This window comes from Lepisma saccharinum, chromosome 17, assembly GCF_977018435.1.
Source record: "Lepisma saccharinum chromosome 17, izLepSacc3.1, whole genome shotgun sequence".
In the NCBI taxonomy this organism is placed as follows: Eukaryota; Metazoa; Arthropoda; class Insecta; order Zygentoma; family Lepismatidae; genus Lepisma; species Lepisma saccharinum.
The window spans coordinates 42968604-42988466 of record NC_139245.1 but is presented as its reverse complement, the minus strand read 5'-3'; the positions used below and the strand labels follow the sequence as shown (position 1 = coordinate 42988466).

The window sequence follows — 19863 nt, the reverse complement described above, 5'->3', positions numbered from 1 at the left end:
TAAGCAATGTAATAACGAGAGACATGAAGTAAGAAAAAAAACAGTAGGTGAATGCCTACAGACTGCTGCATTGGCCAGTTACATTCGATCTCTTAAAGATACCAGCACCTAGGATAGCTCGGCGAACAAGGTAAGTTTTCCGACTAACTATGGTCGCAGACGTGGATGGAATTTATTATTTTATATTATTAATTGATTTGGCTTATGTCACTTTTTTAATGAGTTCATGAGTTTCTTTTTGTTTTAAGTCCAGTTTATGCACTGATAGGCTAATCGGCACTGGACCTACAGTGGTGCCCGAACCACTATGTGCTTCCACCGGGCATCGAACCCGGGGCACCGTGATTACAAGGGACGTTAGAACTACGCCATCAGGGATGCCGTTTTCTGCCACTTTTGGATAATCGCAACGATGACGATGAGTGATGATATGGTGAAATTGATGAAGGGGCGCTTACAAGGAACACTCACGCCAAGGCCGCGATACGATCCCGGGACCCCTGGCGTCGTAGCGCGCTGTGATAACCACTCCCCCACGGGGGTCGGCTTCTGATTTTCGATTAATTTATTGATTGATTTCTACCAGTTTTTGGCTAATCTCGAACATGGGGATGAATGGTGATAGAGATGGATGAAGGGACAATCACAAACATATAGGAACAACACAAACCCTACAGGTCAAGGCGCCAGAGCCTCGTTAGTCTGCAAAATGCAGTGCAGGGTGTAGAGAGGTTAACATTTGGATGTCTATGTCACCTCTTACACCTCTTTCGATTTTCGGGAAACTCATGAATGTTATTTTACAGGCCAGGGGAATGCCGACTTTCGAAATTGATCCAACATCTATTATTATAGGCAGCGATTGGGTTCCAAAACTGAAGAGGACAAGGAGAGTTTACTTTTCCTTGGTAGAAAAGTTTCAGCATAGTGTGGAGGCAAAAGTAGCAACAAGTGAGGGGACCCCGCCCCCTAAACGCCGCCAGTGTTGGTGCTTTGTTCTGTCCAATGGTAATGATGAGACTAGGGCTAGGAAGTTGAAAAATCATATCTTTTTTCTGGCCCATGAGAACAATGCTAAACCTGATAGTAGTCAGTTTCCTTTCAATTAGAAATAGAAAATATTGTTTTAATTTTGTGCATTTATATAATGTTTTTAGTTTTTCTTGCTCCTTTCCTGCTGTTTCGTGAATTTTAAATGGATTTGCTAGCAAAACTTACATACTTAAATTTCCTAATTCCGCCATTCATTGAAAATATGGTCAAATTAAAAGCACAGTATTATTTTTAACTGAAATCTTTGGCAATGGATTAAATAATTTATTTTTCCTTCAACAAACTTAATCTACATTGGGTGAAACCTACTTTGAGCTTCCCTTGCTGGCCACTACTGTCGCTACATAAAAATTTCAACCTCATGTACACGAAACACAGCTGTATTTTTCAGATACCGGCCTCCTACTACCTACTGTATCGTGCAAGACGCACTCAAAGCAGGTGATTGTCTTATACAGAAAACCATGTGGTGTATTTAACCCGTAACCGGTGACGTGGAGTCTGGGAGACTCTTCAAGAAGAAATTGTTTCAATAACTCTTAAACGGTTTCACTGGCGGCACTGGATATATAGATATATCGCCAAAATATCGTGACGATATATGATCTAGTTGATATCGCCTGGACGATATATGGCCCAACACTAGTCAACACTGACATTTTTGGAGCTCGCCACCGGAATCGAGTCCGGGACCTCTCGCACCAGAGGCGAGAGACCTAACCAAATGGCTATGCGCGAGCTCATGCATGATATGCAAGGTGAAGTGAAAATTTCAATATTTTCATGTAGAGATATACTTTTATGAAAACTATGCTCCCTTAGCTTCAAAACAAGCCCAAGTTGAAAGTTACACCATAATTGGAAGCAAAGTTATGAATTGTTTTATTTGACCTTGTAAACACATAAATTTTACATTTGTTATAAGGTTGGCAACCCTGCTGCATGAATACCGTGTATCACTGAAAGCTAAAATTTTATATATGTAAGTTACTTCATATCTTGTACAATCCTACCAAATTTCATGAAAATCTGAAATGGTCGGGTTGAAAACTTCAATTTTTATTTATGATTTTGCGTGGAATAACCCATATGAATGTACATAAAATTTGTTTTAACGAAAGTTTATTAATAGAAGAAATGAGGAAGCCACTGATTTGATTTTATAGCCTTTTAGAATATACTTTAAGCTTCAATTTTTTTAAAAAAAAATTGTCATGATAACTGCAGTGCTTTTTAGTGATAATGCAATTTTAGTAACGTCAGACGTTGCTAGAAAAAATTATTATTTAATATACAATATTTTTTTCTGACTCTCAGTGCAAAGGAAAATTGGTGACAACTTTTTAAATGGAATACACATATATCTATGAAATTTAGGAAAAAATTCAAAGTGAAATATCGATTTGACTCTGAGAAATAACTTGTTCTGTTAGGCATTGCAGGCCACTGAGTCTCCTGTATCTCAGTAACTATGAGGTCTAGAGAAGAAAAATTTTGCATGTGTTCATACATTGTTGGAATAAACAAATACACAAATGAAAATCTGAATCGGTGGGTTGCATTTTGAATTTTTTCTGGGTGATTTGATGTGGAATCAGTATCTAGACAATTGTTCAATTTTTATTCATATTCATTTTATATGAGAACGGTAACTCAGTGAAATGAAAAATAATAAGTACTAAGCAGAGGCGTATATTCGGGGTTATCTAGGCTATCTGCGAAGCCCAGACTCAGTGAATAAAATACAGAAAAAAAATATCTATCAGAAAATGTGCATAAAATTGTTCATTTCAGTAAGAAGATGAACCTGCTTTCTTAGAAGAGTTGGAAACATTGTCCGCTTTCTTTGAATTCGCGAGACGGCTGGCCCACCGCCGGCAGGCAACTCCATGGGAGTGACGGGCAAGCTTGACAGGGCTACCACAAAGATCACCCGATCAATGTAGCAAACCAATTTTTCCCAGCATGTAATTTTTCCAGGAATGAGGAAATTTTAAGCCAAATTATCGCAGGCAAGGGGAAAGTGTGTCACATGGCAGGGACAAGAACATTATAGAACACTTTCAGAGGAGTTGAAAAAGAGGTCGTTGACCTTCAAAGAACTAGAGATACAGTGGGGAGTAGAAAATTGTTGGCTGAGCGGGAATGGTTTATAAGTGCATCTAAAAATTACCGAAATGACAAAGACCAGTTCTAGTCTAGATCGCATCGAGTGGTCTTAGTGCATGGAATTTATTTAGAGGCAGCGTGTGAATACAGTAGTGAGTGGATTGTTTTTTTGTGAATGATATGTGCTGTGTTGTGTAGTGAACTGAAATGAGGGACATAATTAACAAGCTGTCTATTCGGCTTACGAATGACGATAAGCTCCAAATCGTTGTGGATTTTTGGTGTATGTCCACTTTATGAACAGATAAGCTAATGGGGATCGGACCTACAGTTAAAGTGGTATCTAAACCACCATGTATCGAACACGGGACCCCTTAGTTTCAAGGCAACGACGTTACCACTGCGCCAACAAGGAGTACCCGAACTTAAAATCGTGAAAATAGGTAGGTTGAAATTTTAATTTTATTCTCGTATGTTGGCCTATATAACATTTCACAATATGGGCCTCTTATTTATGCAAATAAGAATAAAATTCTTGAAATCCTTTCCTTCCTTTCCATGTTTTATTTATGAGGTATATATTTTTAATCACAGAGTCACATCACTTCAACCCGCCACCCCCAAATGAGTTAAAGAAACAAAAACACCCCCACCAGCAAATTTTTGCCCATTCGAACACTATGATGTGGTGCGATAGCCCAGGTTCTTAACCGAGTATACGCCACTGCTATTAAGAAATATCAATGTCTTACTGGTGTTTCGAAATTCCCGAGACTTTTCCGATCGAGTGGTGGATATTCAAGAGGGCTCGGTTTCGACGCCCGGTGGAAGTACGTAGTGCTTCGAATTTCAGTTTAAACTTTAGATCCAGCTCCGGCTAGCCTTTCTGTGCATAAAGTGCACTTCAAAACAAACTCAAGAAACTTGAAACCTCATATCGTTATTCTAACAACATAAAGGACAACAAAAATGAGAAAACCTAGCAAAACAATAAACAGAAGACAAACATGAAAAAAAGAAAAGAACAACCTGAAAAATGAATAAGTATCTTCATTTGGAGATTTTTCTTCCTTTCTTTCAAATGTCGCCTACGTAGTAATTTCTTATCAGTTGGGAAAAGTCACCTGCCGCTTACGCAATGGGAAACGCGGGACTTTTTTACACCAGGAAGACACATTTTTAAACAATGGAGTTTTAATTACGTCCACATAAATTACTGAATACCCATGACGACCTTTGATTCACCATTGGCGACAGTATTGGATAGTGCTAAGTTTTTCCCATCCTAACCAAGCTATTACGTAATAAAATAGACTTTAATTCTTGTATTTAGCACTTTTCCTTTAAGGAACGTGGTTGTTAACAAGTTAATTGACTTCAAACGTCCATAATGTACACTGCAATTAAAGTTGGTGTGATGATCAAATATGACTATATAAGTGTCTGATACATAGTCACTTTAGTAGTCATTCACGTAAAAAGGAAGAAAAGTTACGTAACATAGTCAAATTAGAAATCGAATATATTCAAGGTGCGTAGAATGTGATCTATAAATGGGCAAATGATGGTCAATTCCCCCCCGGACTTGCGGCCCCTAGGCTAGTGAAAAATCCCTCCATCTTGCTTGCACTAATAAACAACATCTCAAAATTGGTCAAAACACAATATTACTAAATATGTTGAAAATATTTTGAAAGTTATATTAATGTCACACTCCCACACACACACAAAATATGTTTTTAAAAATAAAAGCCTAACTTTAATAATGCTAAACATGTAAGCAATATTGTTATGATTAATATATACAGGGTGTCATTTTAATGGCGCCCACGGACCACAAATTCGTGTAGAGGACATCAAAAGAAACAACTTTTTTCAGTAACATTTTTCTCGTTGGAGCGTCGTTTCGGCGCTACAGTCGTTCAAAAAAGACCGTTTTGCCGCCTGAATGCTGGCAACCACACAAAACATTTGATTGCATTTGTGACGTCATATCCAGTCGTGAAGCGATGCGTTACAGGGTTGCCAGGAACACACATATTCTGTGAAAAATGACATAGCTACAATCAGCCACATTACGTACCGTAAAACAAAACGAGAAAACACGTTCTGTAACCTAACAGGAAGTAAACAAACGATACGAAAAATGGTAGAAAGAAAATAGAATTCAAGTGGAAGTGGTCATATCGAAGTTTGTATCAGCTTGCATGTCAAATATTTGCATAACTAGTTACAAAGTTGGCATCTACAATTTAGTCTATCCACTTCGTCCTTCTGATACTAGTTATCTATGACACACTGAACAGATGACAAAATAGAAATAAAAGAACTCAAAATTCCAAAGGTAAGCAACACATAATATAATGTATATTCAGGGCATTATGAGGCAAGTGACAAAAATGGTTGAAAATACAGGGATATAAATAGTAGTAAAACAAACTCTCCGACGACTGTCTTTATCTACGCGCCGGATACACATGTAATAGTTTGCAACTCTGAACAGGGTAGTATATTCGCTACTGATTCATCATTATATTGTTACTGTGGTTGTACGTGTTTTAGCCGTAATGTAACAACGTGAACCTCGGATACTTCTGTTATCAGCACAAAATTACCACGCATCTGGACACAAACCTGTAGATATCAACCTTGCAACGAGATTTGCAAATATAATTGACATGTAGCTGGGCGTAAACAGCCACATGTAAGCTGCAAGTCCAATAAAAGTTATTGTTGTTGATATTTGACATGTAGGCTGAGACAAAATCCGATATTGACTCTTCATTTTGAATACGTTTTTACCATTTCTCATATAGTTGGTTCACTTCCCCCTTCCCCGGAGATGACTGCTGATCTTCTGGCTGGTAGGCTATGATGTTCGGTCTACTGGACGCGTTTTTCGCTTCGTTTTACAGCTAATAATGTGGTTGGTAGTTTGTCATTTTTCACTAAATTTGTGTGTTCCTTGCAACCCTACCGTGCGCTGTTTCACCGCAGGAAATGACGTCACAGATACGATCAAATGTTGTGTTGGGTTGCCAGCATCCAGGCGGCAAAACGGTCTTTTTTGAACGGCTGTAGCGTCGAAATGACGCACCAACGTGAAAAATGTTACTGAGAAAAGTTGTTTGTTTTGATGTCCTCTACACAAATTTGTGGTCCGTGGGCGCCATTAAAATGACACCCTGTATAATAAAGGTCTACATCAAGCTAATATGTATATCCAAATTGTTCAGATAGAAAATTTTATCGATTATAAAATTATATATAAATAATGAAATTACAACTTTTAAAACTGTCATTATTAGACTGCAGTTAAGCCTCACCCATTTCTGTACATATCATTACGTGCCTTGTACTAGATATCTGTTAATACTCTTGTGTTCTCTATTCGCAGGTTAGGTACCTGGACAATCTGTCAAACAACACAATATGGATTTCTATAATTCCTTTTTGTACCAAGCATTGCAGCTGGCTCTCTTCCTCTGCGCCTTGTGGTACTTAAATGAAAGAGCTCGCTACATAATATCGTTCACGTTGTTTGGACTTTCTTATACGCTGATTGTTCCAATACTTGTGATTCCGATTATACTCTTTAGGATAGGCGAACCAACAAATATGAGGTAAGGATGTTATTGTAGAGAAGTTAATCTGTATGAGCAAAGTACGAATTATCATAGAATCTTCTGGAAATCAACTTTAATCTTTGCTTCTAGTGATACTATAAACCGCCGACAAAGGCTCTACTTAAATTAAAGTTCTTTTTTTAAAAATAATTAACGCTACATCCATTGCAAGCTGAATGAACAAACAATTGAACATCGGAGTGTAAAAACAGCGTTAGTGCACTCTAAAAAATATGTATCTGAGTTGCCACCAAAAGTGGTGTTCACAGAACACTCCCTTTGGTGTTAATGCGTAATTGGCGTCATTTAACGCCATTTTTGGTGTCCTGTCACACCATCTGACGTCACACCACACCAAGTATGGAGGCCTTTAACACCCGATTAGGTGTAATGCTAAACCAATTTCGATGTTGTGATACACCACTTTCGGTTGCATATTTCTTTCGAGTGTAATTTGTGTAAAAAAAAGTAAAGTTGGATTTCGCAGGTTTTTATTAGAACTTCTAAGCTGAAATCACATCACAGCATGTAGCCTACTTTCGGATATAACATTTTCTTATAGTTTTTTTACAGTTCTAGTATGTGAAAGCTTTACTTTCATAAACAAATTCTACTGCGCGTTATCAACATAATAGTATTGTGGAATTAACTAAAATTTTCCTCCAACCCGAAATTAAATAGTAAAGAAAAGATTTTTCTCCAGGAATGTTCCCCAATGTTAGGACAACTCAAATCCAAAATGCTAAAAGATGGAAGCTTGGGGAAATCATTTTATACGAGGTTCGGTCAATAATTTGTGCAATTAACGAAAAGTTTGCTCCAAGCCGGAATTAAATAATACAGAGAAGATTTCTTTTACAGGAATGTTCGCCAATGTTAGGAAAATTAAAATCCAAATTTCCAAATGATGTAAGCTTAGCGAAATCATTTTACACGAGGATCAGTCAATAATTAGTGAAATTAGCGAAAATTTTGTTCCATTAAATACTACAGAGAAGATTTAAGAAAACTCAATCCAAAATGCCAAAATATGGAAGCTTGAGGAAATCATTCTACATACGAGGATCGGTCAATAAGTATCTTCACTTTGCTGTAATTTTCTTCGGGTTGACCACGTTGCTTTCTGCGAGCGCATGTCAATGGAGTGTGTATTCGACATGTGTTTAGTGTATATTTGGCCTTCACAACCATTGTTTCTTTTCTTGTTGTTTTACAGGGTAAAAATGGTCGTAACCTCCATTTGTACCAAAGAAGAACAACGGTCAGTAATGTCTCTTTTGTGGTCTGAAGGTGTATCAAGAACCGAAATCTACCGAAGGCTTGCAACACAATATAGAGGATCAATGTACAGATGGTTTGCCAGTTCATCATTAGTTACTCGTGGGTTTGAACTATGGTATGGACCAACTCCATTTGAGTAGTGGGTGTGAATGGTCATTCTGCTGCTTCACACTTGTCCGACCGTTTTTGAACTTCTCAATCCATTCGACAACACTTCATCGTGGTTAGTATTTCCCCAATATTGCGATGCAAGCAAATGTATTTCGTTCCCTGGCAATCTCATCTCTGCCAGCTAAACTAATCTTGTTGTCTAAGAGTTGTTAACCTTCTCTACGAGTTAAGTCACACATCTTGCGATGGTGACCGCATTGTTCTCTTCCGACTTTATTGTTCTCTCATTAGGTCGAAATTCGATTGTAGATGTGTTATGCTTTCCTCTTCTCGTCCTCAACTTCGCATCCTCAACGCTGTTCATCGTGCTTGAATTCGTCTGTGTCCCGTTATATTTCGTACCGGTCCAATCTCTACTTGTTTATGGAGGTATTGGGTCCTCTTCATCTCTACAAAGGCAACTTATTCTTCATTAGTGCCACCACTTGCGCTCGATGCCATCTCATCTACCTCACCACAGTCTCTGACGAGAGAAGGTTGGCTGTGTACCGTCTTCATCCTTGTGCCACAAGGCAACTCTGTGTTCGTGCAGACGAGTTCCTCAGTACTTGGTGTAGATAGTGATCTGCTTGGAACTCTCAACTTTTTCAGTCTTTCCTCACAGGAATTACCTACATCACCCATTAACCCGTCTCTAACTTTCTCCCAAAGGCAGAGACACCTATGCTTCTTTATATTTCTTCTATGGCATCGGTTGAATCAATGGTATGGACCTGTTTCATTTGAGTAGCGTGTGAATGGCCATTCTGCTGCTCCTTCAAGCTTGACACTTGTCCGACCGTTTTTGAACTTCTCAATCCATTCGAAAACACTTCACCGTGGTTGTTGTCAACTCGCACTGTCAAAGCTTTACTTTATTTTCTCCTTGTTCCATCTACACGGCAGAAGTTTATGTAATACTAAAGGCGCTGCTGTACTTGGGTCAATTTCACTTTGCAGAGAGTTCCCATTTATTCTGATTCCTTCAGTGTGCTCCAGAGTCTGGAACCACTCGCTTCCGGTCACCCTATAGGTCAGTGAATTTTTCGATGGTGAGCGTCCTTCCCTGTAAGTGTAGTTGGGCATTAAAGGCAAACGAAGCAGCTGCAGCTGCTGCCAAAGTCTTCCGAAGTGTTTTTCACCTTATATAGGCCAGGAACCTTCAGAATGTGTTCCGTTATTTCCTCCTTGTGATTTGGCAGGATGGGTTGATTAATTGAGTTGGTGTTTTAAGTCCACTTTATGCACAGTAAGGCTAATTGGGACTGGACCTACAGTTTAAATTGGGATGGGAACCACTATGTGCCTCCACCGGGAATCGAACCCGGGACCTATGATTACAAGGCTAGCACTGCGCCATCGGGAGGCCTATTTGGCAGGATGGGGTAACAGGGAACAAGCTCCACACTGTCGATCCCATCATTGGTGCATGACGTTCTCACACCGTCCCTCCAGCAGAGAAGGGAGAATACTAAGTCGGCTTCTCATTGGACATAGCCGTCTCACCCATAGTTCTCATCTGCAAAAGTTGGACCCTCCACTCTGCAGTGTATTTAATGTTATTTTAAATGTTCGGCACATTATTACGGAATGCGCTGTTTATAATGTCCTCAAATTTTTCTTCTTTTCCACAACCTTATCGTCCATGTTGGGAGGAGATGACAATGTTTAACCAATTATTTTAGATTTCTGAGAAGCACGAATCTTTTAGACTGTCTCTAGGTAATATTTTAGTGCCTCCTGATTTTATATATCACAATATTCTCATGCTTTTTTTTTTTGTAACTTTCATAGACATAGATGTAGCTTGACCTAACTTTGGGGAGCAGAATCTAACTTGGAGCTTAACTTGGGGGAGGGGGGAGGGAGGCAGAATTAAAAAGTGTTCAAGCCCATAAAAATATCATCCACGACTATTTTGATAAACAACGGTTACATTTGCAAAATCATAACAATTTTGTTACTTTCCTCTCTCAGTTTTCAGGAGGTTAACAAAAGTACAATTACATGTAAATTTTCATAATCCTGAACATGGTGGGGGGGAGTAGTGTCCCCCTTGCGCTCGCCACGTTAGACCTATGCTCATAGGCATTTTAATTTCCACATAGATTTAAAACATTTCAAGCCCTTCGTGTTACAACGTGCCAGCACATGCGTTTCCACTACATGCTTCCACTTTAATACAAGTTGGCGCAAAATTCAGTTCCCCAAAACAGTCCCAATCACGCAACGTTTGTCAGTTGTCCACCATCTCCCAAACCATTCCTCACAAAGTGAAATTGCAAGGCAACCCAACCTATCTGTGAACTATTTCCATCATTATTTACTCATTCCGTCATTAGTTCCATGGGTCAACTTACTTATGCGCCACCCTGTACTTCTACAATTCGGACTTTACACTCTATTATACCTTCATACATTGAAATGTAACACATTTCAGCTACTGATACATTTCATGAATGAGAAACAAAAACAACCTTTTGATAAAGTTTTTGTGTTCCTCAACAATATTCATGGCAAAGCCTATTTAGTCTCTATTATTGTTCCTTAGATGTCTAGATTTCCCCAAGGTGTACGGTTTTAGCATTCTGGCTATAAGTTGCCCTGAAGTAGATGAACAACACCTCCAAAGATCATTTCTTTAGTAATTACTTGCCAGCACTTTAAAAATTCTCAATAGAAAAATTAACTTGATATTAGCGCTACTAATGGTTGGAAACTACAAGTTCTGACCACTCATACAGCGATTCAACTGATATTTTCCAACTTTTGCCATGATTATACATTTTGCACGTGACGTAATATTGTTATATTGGCTGCGTCGCCCCACCCCCTCTTATATCCCCAGCTACTTTTTTCTTTATAACGCCGTGTTGACGTGACATAATATTGTTATCAGGGAATCCTTTATTTTCGATTTCGTACGACCATGAGATGGGTGATGCCGCCGGATCTAGATGGTGAAAACTAAGAATAAATTGTCATCAATTTAGAGTTAACGGTAATAGCAACGCCCCACCCCTTTGACAACTAACATAGCTCTAGGAAGCACTTCGTAAATCTAGCTTCTTGAAAGTCAGTTTAAACTCCATTTAAGGTGAAATTTAGCTCTCTTATGCGCACCAGGATTGGCAACACTGCCAGGAGGCAAGGAGAAATGCATTGGGCATATGGGAGTACTTTTTGATTTGTTATTTTGGGAATATCAAACTTCAGATGGAATAGAAAATGATATCAACGGGAAGAGGGCTGTTTGAAGATGCATTTCAACAGCGGAAAAGTCGAAACTTCCATTTGATTAGCCGTAACTTGATATTGTAGTTGATTCTCCATAAGGAATACATGCGATTCCGAAAATTCTTATTCATCATATTTTTTTCAAATATCGTGTCCAGCTTAATAATTAGCATAAAAAACGCTTCCACTTGCAACATGGACAGAAATTCATACTCTTGATACACCCAGGTTTTTCTTTTAGTAGCAGTGCCCATACGGGCGATATTGAAATAAATGCACAATTGGTGCGTAACTGTACATCCTCCCCTTAAAACTGCTGTTATATCGAGTACGTTCCCTATCAACTTATCAAATCATGATAGCCTCCAATTTCAATAAGTACGGAACAAATTGAAGCTGCATGAAATTTTGTTGAACTCAATGTTTTCACGCATTATTCTTTTCTTTCAACAGCCACGGACGAATAATATACCACATGTTGGCCAGCATCTTCGGGCTGTCATTTGACTTGAGAGACACACACAAAATAGGCAACGACATTGCAGTGGTCGTGCTCAATCACCAGAGCAGTCTTGACACTTGGGGTAAGCCATGTACGAATCTAGGACAATTCCGATGGTGGACAATTGCGATGATTTTGACGGTGAAGGTCATTTTACAAATTAATGGTAGGACAATTGAGACAATCAGGACCTAACCTAACCAAAGGCGCCACAGAACTAATAATGCTGTAGAAGGTTGGAACAACAAAAGAAATAGGTGGCTTGGAAGACCGCATCCAAAAGTTCATGATGTTCTGGCCTGCCTCAAGAGCCAAGCAGAAGACACCAACATCAAGTACGTAAGGATGGAACTTAATGTAGAAGGTCAGAAAAGGAAGAAGTGTATTCGCACATATGAGAAAACGGACAGGTCACTTCAAAAGGTGTCTGTTGGCTCTAGCCCACGTTCAAAAACCTGTTTGAACCAAATTCAAAGTCGAAAATATCTATATTTCAAATAATTCTCTTGTAAGAGGTATTGTCAAGTCACCCTTCAATTTGATAGAAGATTTAAAATGTCATCCCAATTGTCCACCCGTCCTTTTACTTCTAACTGTGTTCATCGCAATTGTCCATAATCGCAATTGTCCATAATCGAAATTGTCCATAATCGCAATTGTCCATAATCGCAATTGTCCGGCTACCGCCAATGTACAATCAAGAAATAGTGTATGTCCAATAAAAATGTATTTTTTAAGCGTTGTCTGTCGATTAAAAATGTTAATCGGTTAACCGGAAGCATTTAATCGATTTTAAACAGTGTTTATAACTTGGAGCAACACCAACCAATATCATTATTAATTTTATTTTTTAATACGCACAATGTAGTAATTTTTTCTACTAATTCCACACATTATGAAGAATAACACACACATTTTTATTCATGTACGTATATCACGAATTAATTACCAATCAGTTATTGGCAGTGATAACTAGTTTTGGGCTAATCATAGCTGAAGGGTCTGCCTCACCAAATGGTATACGGATTTTGCTCTACACAAGATTCGCCCCCCCCCCCACCCCCAACCTCAAGTTACATTTTAATCGATTAAACACATTTGACCGGTTAAAATTTATCCGTTAACCGATTACATCGACAGATCCTATATTCTTGTGTGAGTAACCACATAATGTGTTTTTATTTTTATAAAAATTAATATAGTATATTCATTTTAATAAAAATAAGCGTAAAAACGCATTGTGTGTTTACTGATTTTTTTGGTTTGGTGCGATATCTGGACTTGGTCTTATAAAAAATTGCTCTTGCTAAATGCTGACGATGACCCAGGATTGCTGCACATCAAGTATATGTTTAGGGGGTGTCCTGTGGGTCCTGACCCCCTCCCCCCCTGAAAGACTTACCAAGTACTAAAATTAAATAATGATAATATACTTGTTTAGCAGTTGTCGTATAATCGAGGGTTGTTTTCTCCTGAACTTACTGGAAGGCAAAGATTAGATTTGGATCACACGGCTGTAAATGACAGTACCGGGTAAGATTTATGCACACTACTAGTTATGATACTATGCATAAAATAGTAATGAGGGGTTTTACTTTTCGTCAACTAGATGTAACATCCTTTTTTGCCATTCAATACATATTTCATTCTTTATCTTGTTGACAATAATTTCCTTGCTAGAACAGTCGTTTTTATACCTAGGTACAAGTTGTAGCGATCATAACTACACGTAAGTTAGGTAATGAATATATGCTGTTATATCTATTCTTATACCGTTTTTAAATCTTTTCATGTAATAACAGTAATAAAATATTAATTAATTTACATATTACCATGAACATACCCATAAATTATATTAAGGTATTAAATGAAACATTTATATAATTATTGTTATTATTACTATTATTATTCAGAACAGCGGCGGCGATTGGGTTGCAAAACCGAGGGGGAGCAAGGAGCCAAAACTGCGGGAGGTCAAAGACAGTATACTTTCCTTTGTAGATAAGGTTTAGCTCTCACCCCCCCCCCCTCATTGTCGCCACTGATTCAGACTCTTGGTTCGGACTTCCACCTCTGAAATATGCTGAACACGAATAGAGTTCGAGTCCTGGTTGTGCCACATTTGAACGTCCGATGTTTCAACAATAATGCCTCTCTTTGTTGCAGTGGCGCATGAGCTCTTCATCCTCAGAAAGCGAATTAAAGCAACAATGAAACGTGAAGTCCTCTATTTCGGACTGGCAGGTATCTACTTCTGGATGTGCGGCATGATCTTCGTGTACAGAAAGGGCGCCGAGGAAGCCATACAGGAGTTCAACGAGAAAGCCGACGAGTGCTTGCAAAAAGACAAGGTATTATTGTATTGTCTTCATCGAATGAATGAAGTATGGCTCTCAGCACTAGCATATGCAGGATTTTTTTTTTCAGAGGGGGTTGGAATTGTAAAAGTGGATATCATATAAGCTGCGTCCTAGGTAGGGACGGGATACAATATAAAATATTTCATAATTACTATTCTTCACCTTAGTTTTAAAAGTTGTTGCAAGACGAAAATGGAAATTGATTGCATTCACCACTTTGGTTTTTCCCTAGATCCTTAGTGTTTCATTTCAAAAACTCAAAACTTCTGGAGGGTCTGTGACTTCATCAGCTATCCCCTTGTGTACCCCAGTGGTTCTTAGTAATAACAATAACATTATCACCCAAAGAACATGAAAAAAGAAATAGAGAAGAAATATTTACTTCTCAAGCATTGAAATTTTGTTCTAGACTTTATTTTTCAAGTAAGAAAGGAAGTATCAACTAAAGAATGACAGCGAGAAAGAACAAAAATAATATGAGATTGTTAACATCGACCAATAACTTCTGAAAAGCTTACTAGTAATGTTAGTGTTACCAGACGTCCTCTTTTACACGAACATTTACTCTTTTTTGGGTCCTAAAAATGGTCAGGGCACTGGCAGGTTTTTAGTAAAATGGGAAAATGTCCTCTTTTTGGTGGTATAAACAACTGCTTCAACTTCAAGATTCGTAACAAAATTTTATATTTGTTAATATTCATATTGTTTCCGTGTTCAATTTCAAAGTAAGGAAATACAACACTCTCAGTTGTAAGCGCGAAGACAATAAACTTTGTTATCCAACAAAGAATGAATAGATATAGTTTATGCAATCCATTATTATGTAATATTCTCCACTCCCGTGGTCCAAATATTCTCCTAAGTTCTTTATTTTCAAAAACTCTCAATTTATGTTCTTTTAAAGTTAGAGAACAAGTTTCACAACCGTATAATACTACCATCATTCATAGTAAATAAATAGAATATTCAGACATTTGCCTGTAATGAGGCTTATTATTAGTTATGTTGAAACGGTGTAAAAGTTCTGTATTTTATAGGGGTGTGTGATCTACATGCTCACCAAATCACTAGTAAACACAAAACTCGTGTTCGAAGTTCTGCTTCTAAAAATGTTCTCTTTCTTAGATTATGAAATCTAAAAATGTCCTCTTTTTTAAAGTTTGTCATCTGGTAACCCTAAGTAATGCCAAAAGATAACTTCTAAAAGACTTGATCAACCGGTAAATTCCAAAAGATTTGATGATATCAACCAATAACGTCAAAATGATTTGTTGGTACTCTAGACTGATATCTTCTATAAGGCTTGTTGGTAATATCAACCAACAAACTTCTAAAAGGGCTTGTAAATAATTAATGTATGCGATCAGCTTTACTACGAGTATCATGTGGTGAAATTATGATCATACAAACCATACGTATATGTGCTTAAGATCAAAATATTGTTTTTTTAATTACATATTTTCATTGTTGGAAACCAATTCTTCTGCAGTGTTTCCTTGTAATGTTTCCTGAAGGCACTCGCGCAGGACCGGCAACGAAGACATTTCTGTCTTTCAAGAAAGGAGCTTTTCATGTTGCCATTAGGAACCAAGTACCGATTATTCCAATTGTCGTGTCTCCTTACTACTTCATAGATAATGGGAGATGGACTTCAAGAAGTGGTAAGAAAGTATCTCATAAAATTATATCATAATTACTCTAGTGACGTTATTTGACTAATAAATTGCAATCCACATACAGTATGTAACATTGTTATTCGTACACATAGAATTTCCGAGGGAAAAATGTCATATCTACTAGTAAATATAATCATTTTCATATGTACCTGGAAATTAATGTTAATGAAGGTTTCACCATCAAATGTCAATAAAAATGTATGTTTAAAGTGTATAAACAGAGCATATAATTTGTGTGAAAAGAGAAAAACACGCTGTTTCATGCAACATTGTTATTCGTACAGGCAAGAGTTTCAATCTTCCTCGCATACAGCGCCACCGCTATTCGAGCGATTTCGTGCAGTTTACAACTTCGTAACAAGTTTGAACATGAAGGCGCGCTCCCCGTCAAGCGGAATGCTGGCGTAGGTATTGTTGTAGGCCTATCGTCTATCTATCAGCGTGTTCGAAATGGGCAAGGTGAAGGAACTTAGTTGCGATCTGAAGGGGTTATTCGTTAAGAAAAAATGGACAAACAGTCAATAAACCACACTCCACAGTTCAATACATAGTAAACAAATTTAGAGAGGTAGGTTCAACACAGAATGTGCCGAGAAAACAAAAAGAGAGACGGTTGAATAAACGTGATGAACGCTTTTTTTAAAAAAAGAGTGCGAGAAAACCCACGACTAAGTGTTCCTCAGTTACGACCGTTAGTAGAAAATGTTGCTGGCAAGATGATGTCCGATCAAATTGTCCGACGTGCCTTGTGGAAGCATGGATATCATGGCATAATACCACGAAAGAGGCCGTATGTAAATGAGGTGAATCGCAGGAAATCGCGTGAAAGAGCACATCCACAAGGACCAGGAATTTTGGGATAGTGTCATATGGTCAGACGATTCCAAGATTAATATATACGGGTCAGATGGGATAAATAGGGCCTGGAGAAAATCAAAAAAAGACAATGAACACATTAACACAGTTCCAACAGTTAAACACGGTGGTGGGTCATTAATGATTTGGGGCTGTATGTCGTCCAAGGGTGTTGGTACCATCCAGTTTATTGATGGTATCATGGATGCATATGTCTATTTGGAAATCTTGAAGAACAATGTAAAGCAGAGTGCCCAAAAAATGGACATGCCGTCTATCTACAGATCCCAACAAGACAATGACAGTAAGCATAAGGCGAGAGTTAACATGAATTGGCTAATATGGTATGTGCCCAAACTACTACAAACACCAGCTCAAAGTCCAGACTTAAATCCCATTGAGCATTTTGGGGCAATTTTGAAGAGGCGAGTCCATAAAGCAGGCGTCAAGTCCAAACAAGAGATGAAAACTGTTGTGCAAGCCGAGTTGAATAAAATAAGCTCTGCAACATGTCGGAAACTGGTTAATTCTATGAAGAACAGGTGTCAAGCAGTAATTGAAGCCAAAGGATACGCACCAAAGTATTAGACCTGTCAGTCAATTTTACTCTAAATATACTTTTTTCTTTTATATTATTAAGTGTACGAATAGAATAGTTGTACAAAAAATGGCATGTTTCTCTTTCAGTTTAATTTAATTTATTATTGTCATTGGTTATACAGAATTTGGGTAAGATTTTATGTTCCTAATGATATTAGTTATTGAATTGTAAAGAAACAATTTCAAAAGAGTGTATTTCCTTTCAGATATTAAAGCATTTTCTTTGAAAATCCGTATGTACGAATAAGAATGTTACATACTGTAAATACCAAAGGTAGGCCTATAGTTATGTGGTTAGAACATGATATTTACATTGTGCCAAGTGTCGGTAGGTTATTCCATTTGGAAAAATGATGCAATGAAAGTCCCACTACCGACAAAATATTATTTAAACAGTACACACAAAATAGAAATGATTACACAAAATACGTATCGACCATACGTTATACGGAAGAGATGAGATTCACAGACTATTAACAGATTCGAAAAATGTGAGGTCACAGACTACTAACCAACATTATTTGTGTAGTGTTTCATCTCTTGAAACTAACTTTATCTCTTGTCTTTGCATATACCGCGGCACCAAGTTGGCGCGTCTATATACGGAACGGATTGTAAATTCACAAGCAAAATATAAACATGAGATATGTTTGTAGTAATATATAGGGCAGTTAACGATCACATCACAGTTACTACAAGTCCAATGCGACATCTTGGACTTTTGTAAATATTCAGACCTCCATTATATAATAACGTATTTTTCAAATCTGTTATTGATTAACTAACAATCTCAATGATAGATGAACGTCATGCCACTATGTATTTTCAAGTTGTTTACAAAGACATCCTTTATTGATTAAATGTAACATATTGATGCTGATAATAATCATAATAATAGTAACTATTCGTGGTTCGTTGATTTATTGTTGTTCATTTATTGATTTGGTTCATTTTACTTCACTTCTGCCACTTTTGGCTAATAGCGAAAATGAAGATGAGTGATGATATGATGAAATTGATGAAGGGACACTCACAAAGAACACCCATGCCCAAGCCGGGATTAGAACCCGAGACCTCTGGTACGGTAGCGTATTGTGAAAACCACTCCATATATAGCCGTGAATGTAGTTCAGAATATGCATCACAGTTATGTCACTTTGTTACTTATTTTCATACTTATTTTCAGCGAAAGTGGTCTTGAAGGTTCTGGATCCGATACCGACTGTCGGAATGATACCTGACGACGTGGATGATCTCGTGAACAGGACGAGAAGCGCCATGGAGGAAACGTACAAAGAGCTGAGAGCGGAACTTTCCACATGATACGATGGGGAGGAACCTAAAGAGCTGACCCGGTGCAATAAACGGGTGTTAGTTGGTCATTTCCTGCGAGAAAACTCGAAAATGCACCTTCGTGCAAGATAATTTATTGGAGATTAGTTGGGAGAAGGTTAAAGGAAGTTTCCACATTTTCTGGACATGCTTATATATCAGTGGGAGCACACACACACACATTCATACGATGTGTGTGTGTCTGTATTATACTATACTATGTTATACTATATTACCTGAATCCGTACTAAACATTCAATTTATATTACAATTACAAAAGCTAGTCGATGTTTCAATGGATGATATTCAACTTGACGTCATCGCGCAGTGTGCACTGGAAACAAATCCGGCAAACGGATTCGCGTATGTTAAGGAAAGCGTATGAGAAAGAAGCCTTCTTACAGAGAGAAAATTTCCATTTCACCACTGTACACACTTCTGACGGTTTCCATAGGGATTCGGAAAAGGTAAAATGCGATATTTTATGCGTACAGATTCCTCATATGATCACGATAATCTTACCTTGAATCACTTCGACATAGACCATACTTACAATTCTCACCCGGCGTGTTTTCAACGCAGGATCTAACCTGTTTGCCCGAAATATGGTGCAATGAATTATGCGGGAACTTGTTCGCTGAATATCGTCCATTGCTGTAAGCTTGTAACTGAGTTTCCGTGAGGAAGTTAGTCTTAATATTGCTTTTTCCTTGAACTATGAGAAGGTAAGCCAGTATACATTTAGAAAATTAATTATTTCAATATTGTTTTAAATGTATAAATGTAATGGACTGTAATTTTGTGAAATTTGTCACCTATTAAAATAAAGTCACGTTTTCTTCCTTGCAATATCATCACAAGCCGTTTTATTGTAGTACGTCCTACGAGTATAAATAACACGGTGCCTAAAGCAGGGCCTGATTTTCATTCATGAGGTACGTTTCTAGAACTGCACTTCGGGAGGGGTTCGAAGCAAGTGTCTCACATGTAATAATATTAATAATAATAATAATATTTATTTATTTAAGTAACAAGCACGATTTAACAACCAGGTACATCACTATGTCAAAAATGGTCATACA

The 19863-nt window shown here is 37.8% G+C and overlaps 1 protein-coding gene across 2 annotated transcripts; it reads left to right on the top strand.

The window, feature by feature from the left end:
• Nucleotides 1–28: 28 nt before the first annotated feature.
• On the top strand, nt 29–19635 carry LOC146001284 (1-acyl-sn-glycerol-3-phosphate acyltransferase alpha-like). Of its 2 annotated transcripts, none has more exons than XM_083138584.1 (6): nt 29–130; nt 6560–6785; nt 11910–12040; nt 14125–14309; nt 15808–15979; nt 18636–19635. In XM_083138584.1, the coding sequence occupies exons 2-6, from the start codon at nt 6595–6597 to the stop codon at nt 18770–18772; spliced, it is 816 nt and encodes a 271-aa protein (XP_082994710.1). In that variant the 5' UTR covers nt 29–130; nt 6560–6594; the 3' UTR covers nt 18773–19635. The 2 variants fall into 2 exon arrangements, with proteins under 2 accessions (XP_082994710.1, XP_082994711.1); XM_083138585.1 differs by lacking the exon at nt 29–130 and adding an exon at nt 3525–3605.
• The last annotated feature ends 228 nt before the right edge of the window (nt 19636–19863 follow it).

Bases quoted from the DNA above. Each gene is read 5' to 3' on its own strand.
- LOC146001284 (XM_083138584.1), top strand. From the start codon at position 6,595: ATGGATTTCTATAATTCCTTTTTGTACCAAGCATTGCAGCTGGCTCTC. The intron at 12,041-14,124 runs GTAAGCCATGTA...TCTTTGTTGCAG, and splicing joins GAGCAGTCTTGACACTTGGG to TGGCGCATGAGCTCTTCATC. The intron at 14,310-15,807 runs GTATTATTGTAT...ATTCTTCTGCAG, and splicing joins AGTGCTTGCAAAAAGACAAG to TGTTTCCTTGTAATGTTTCC.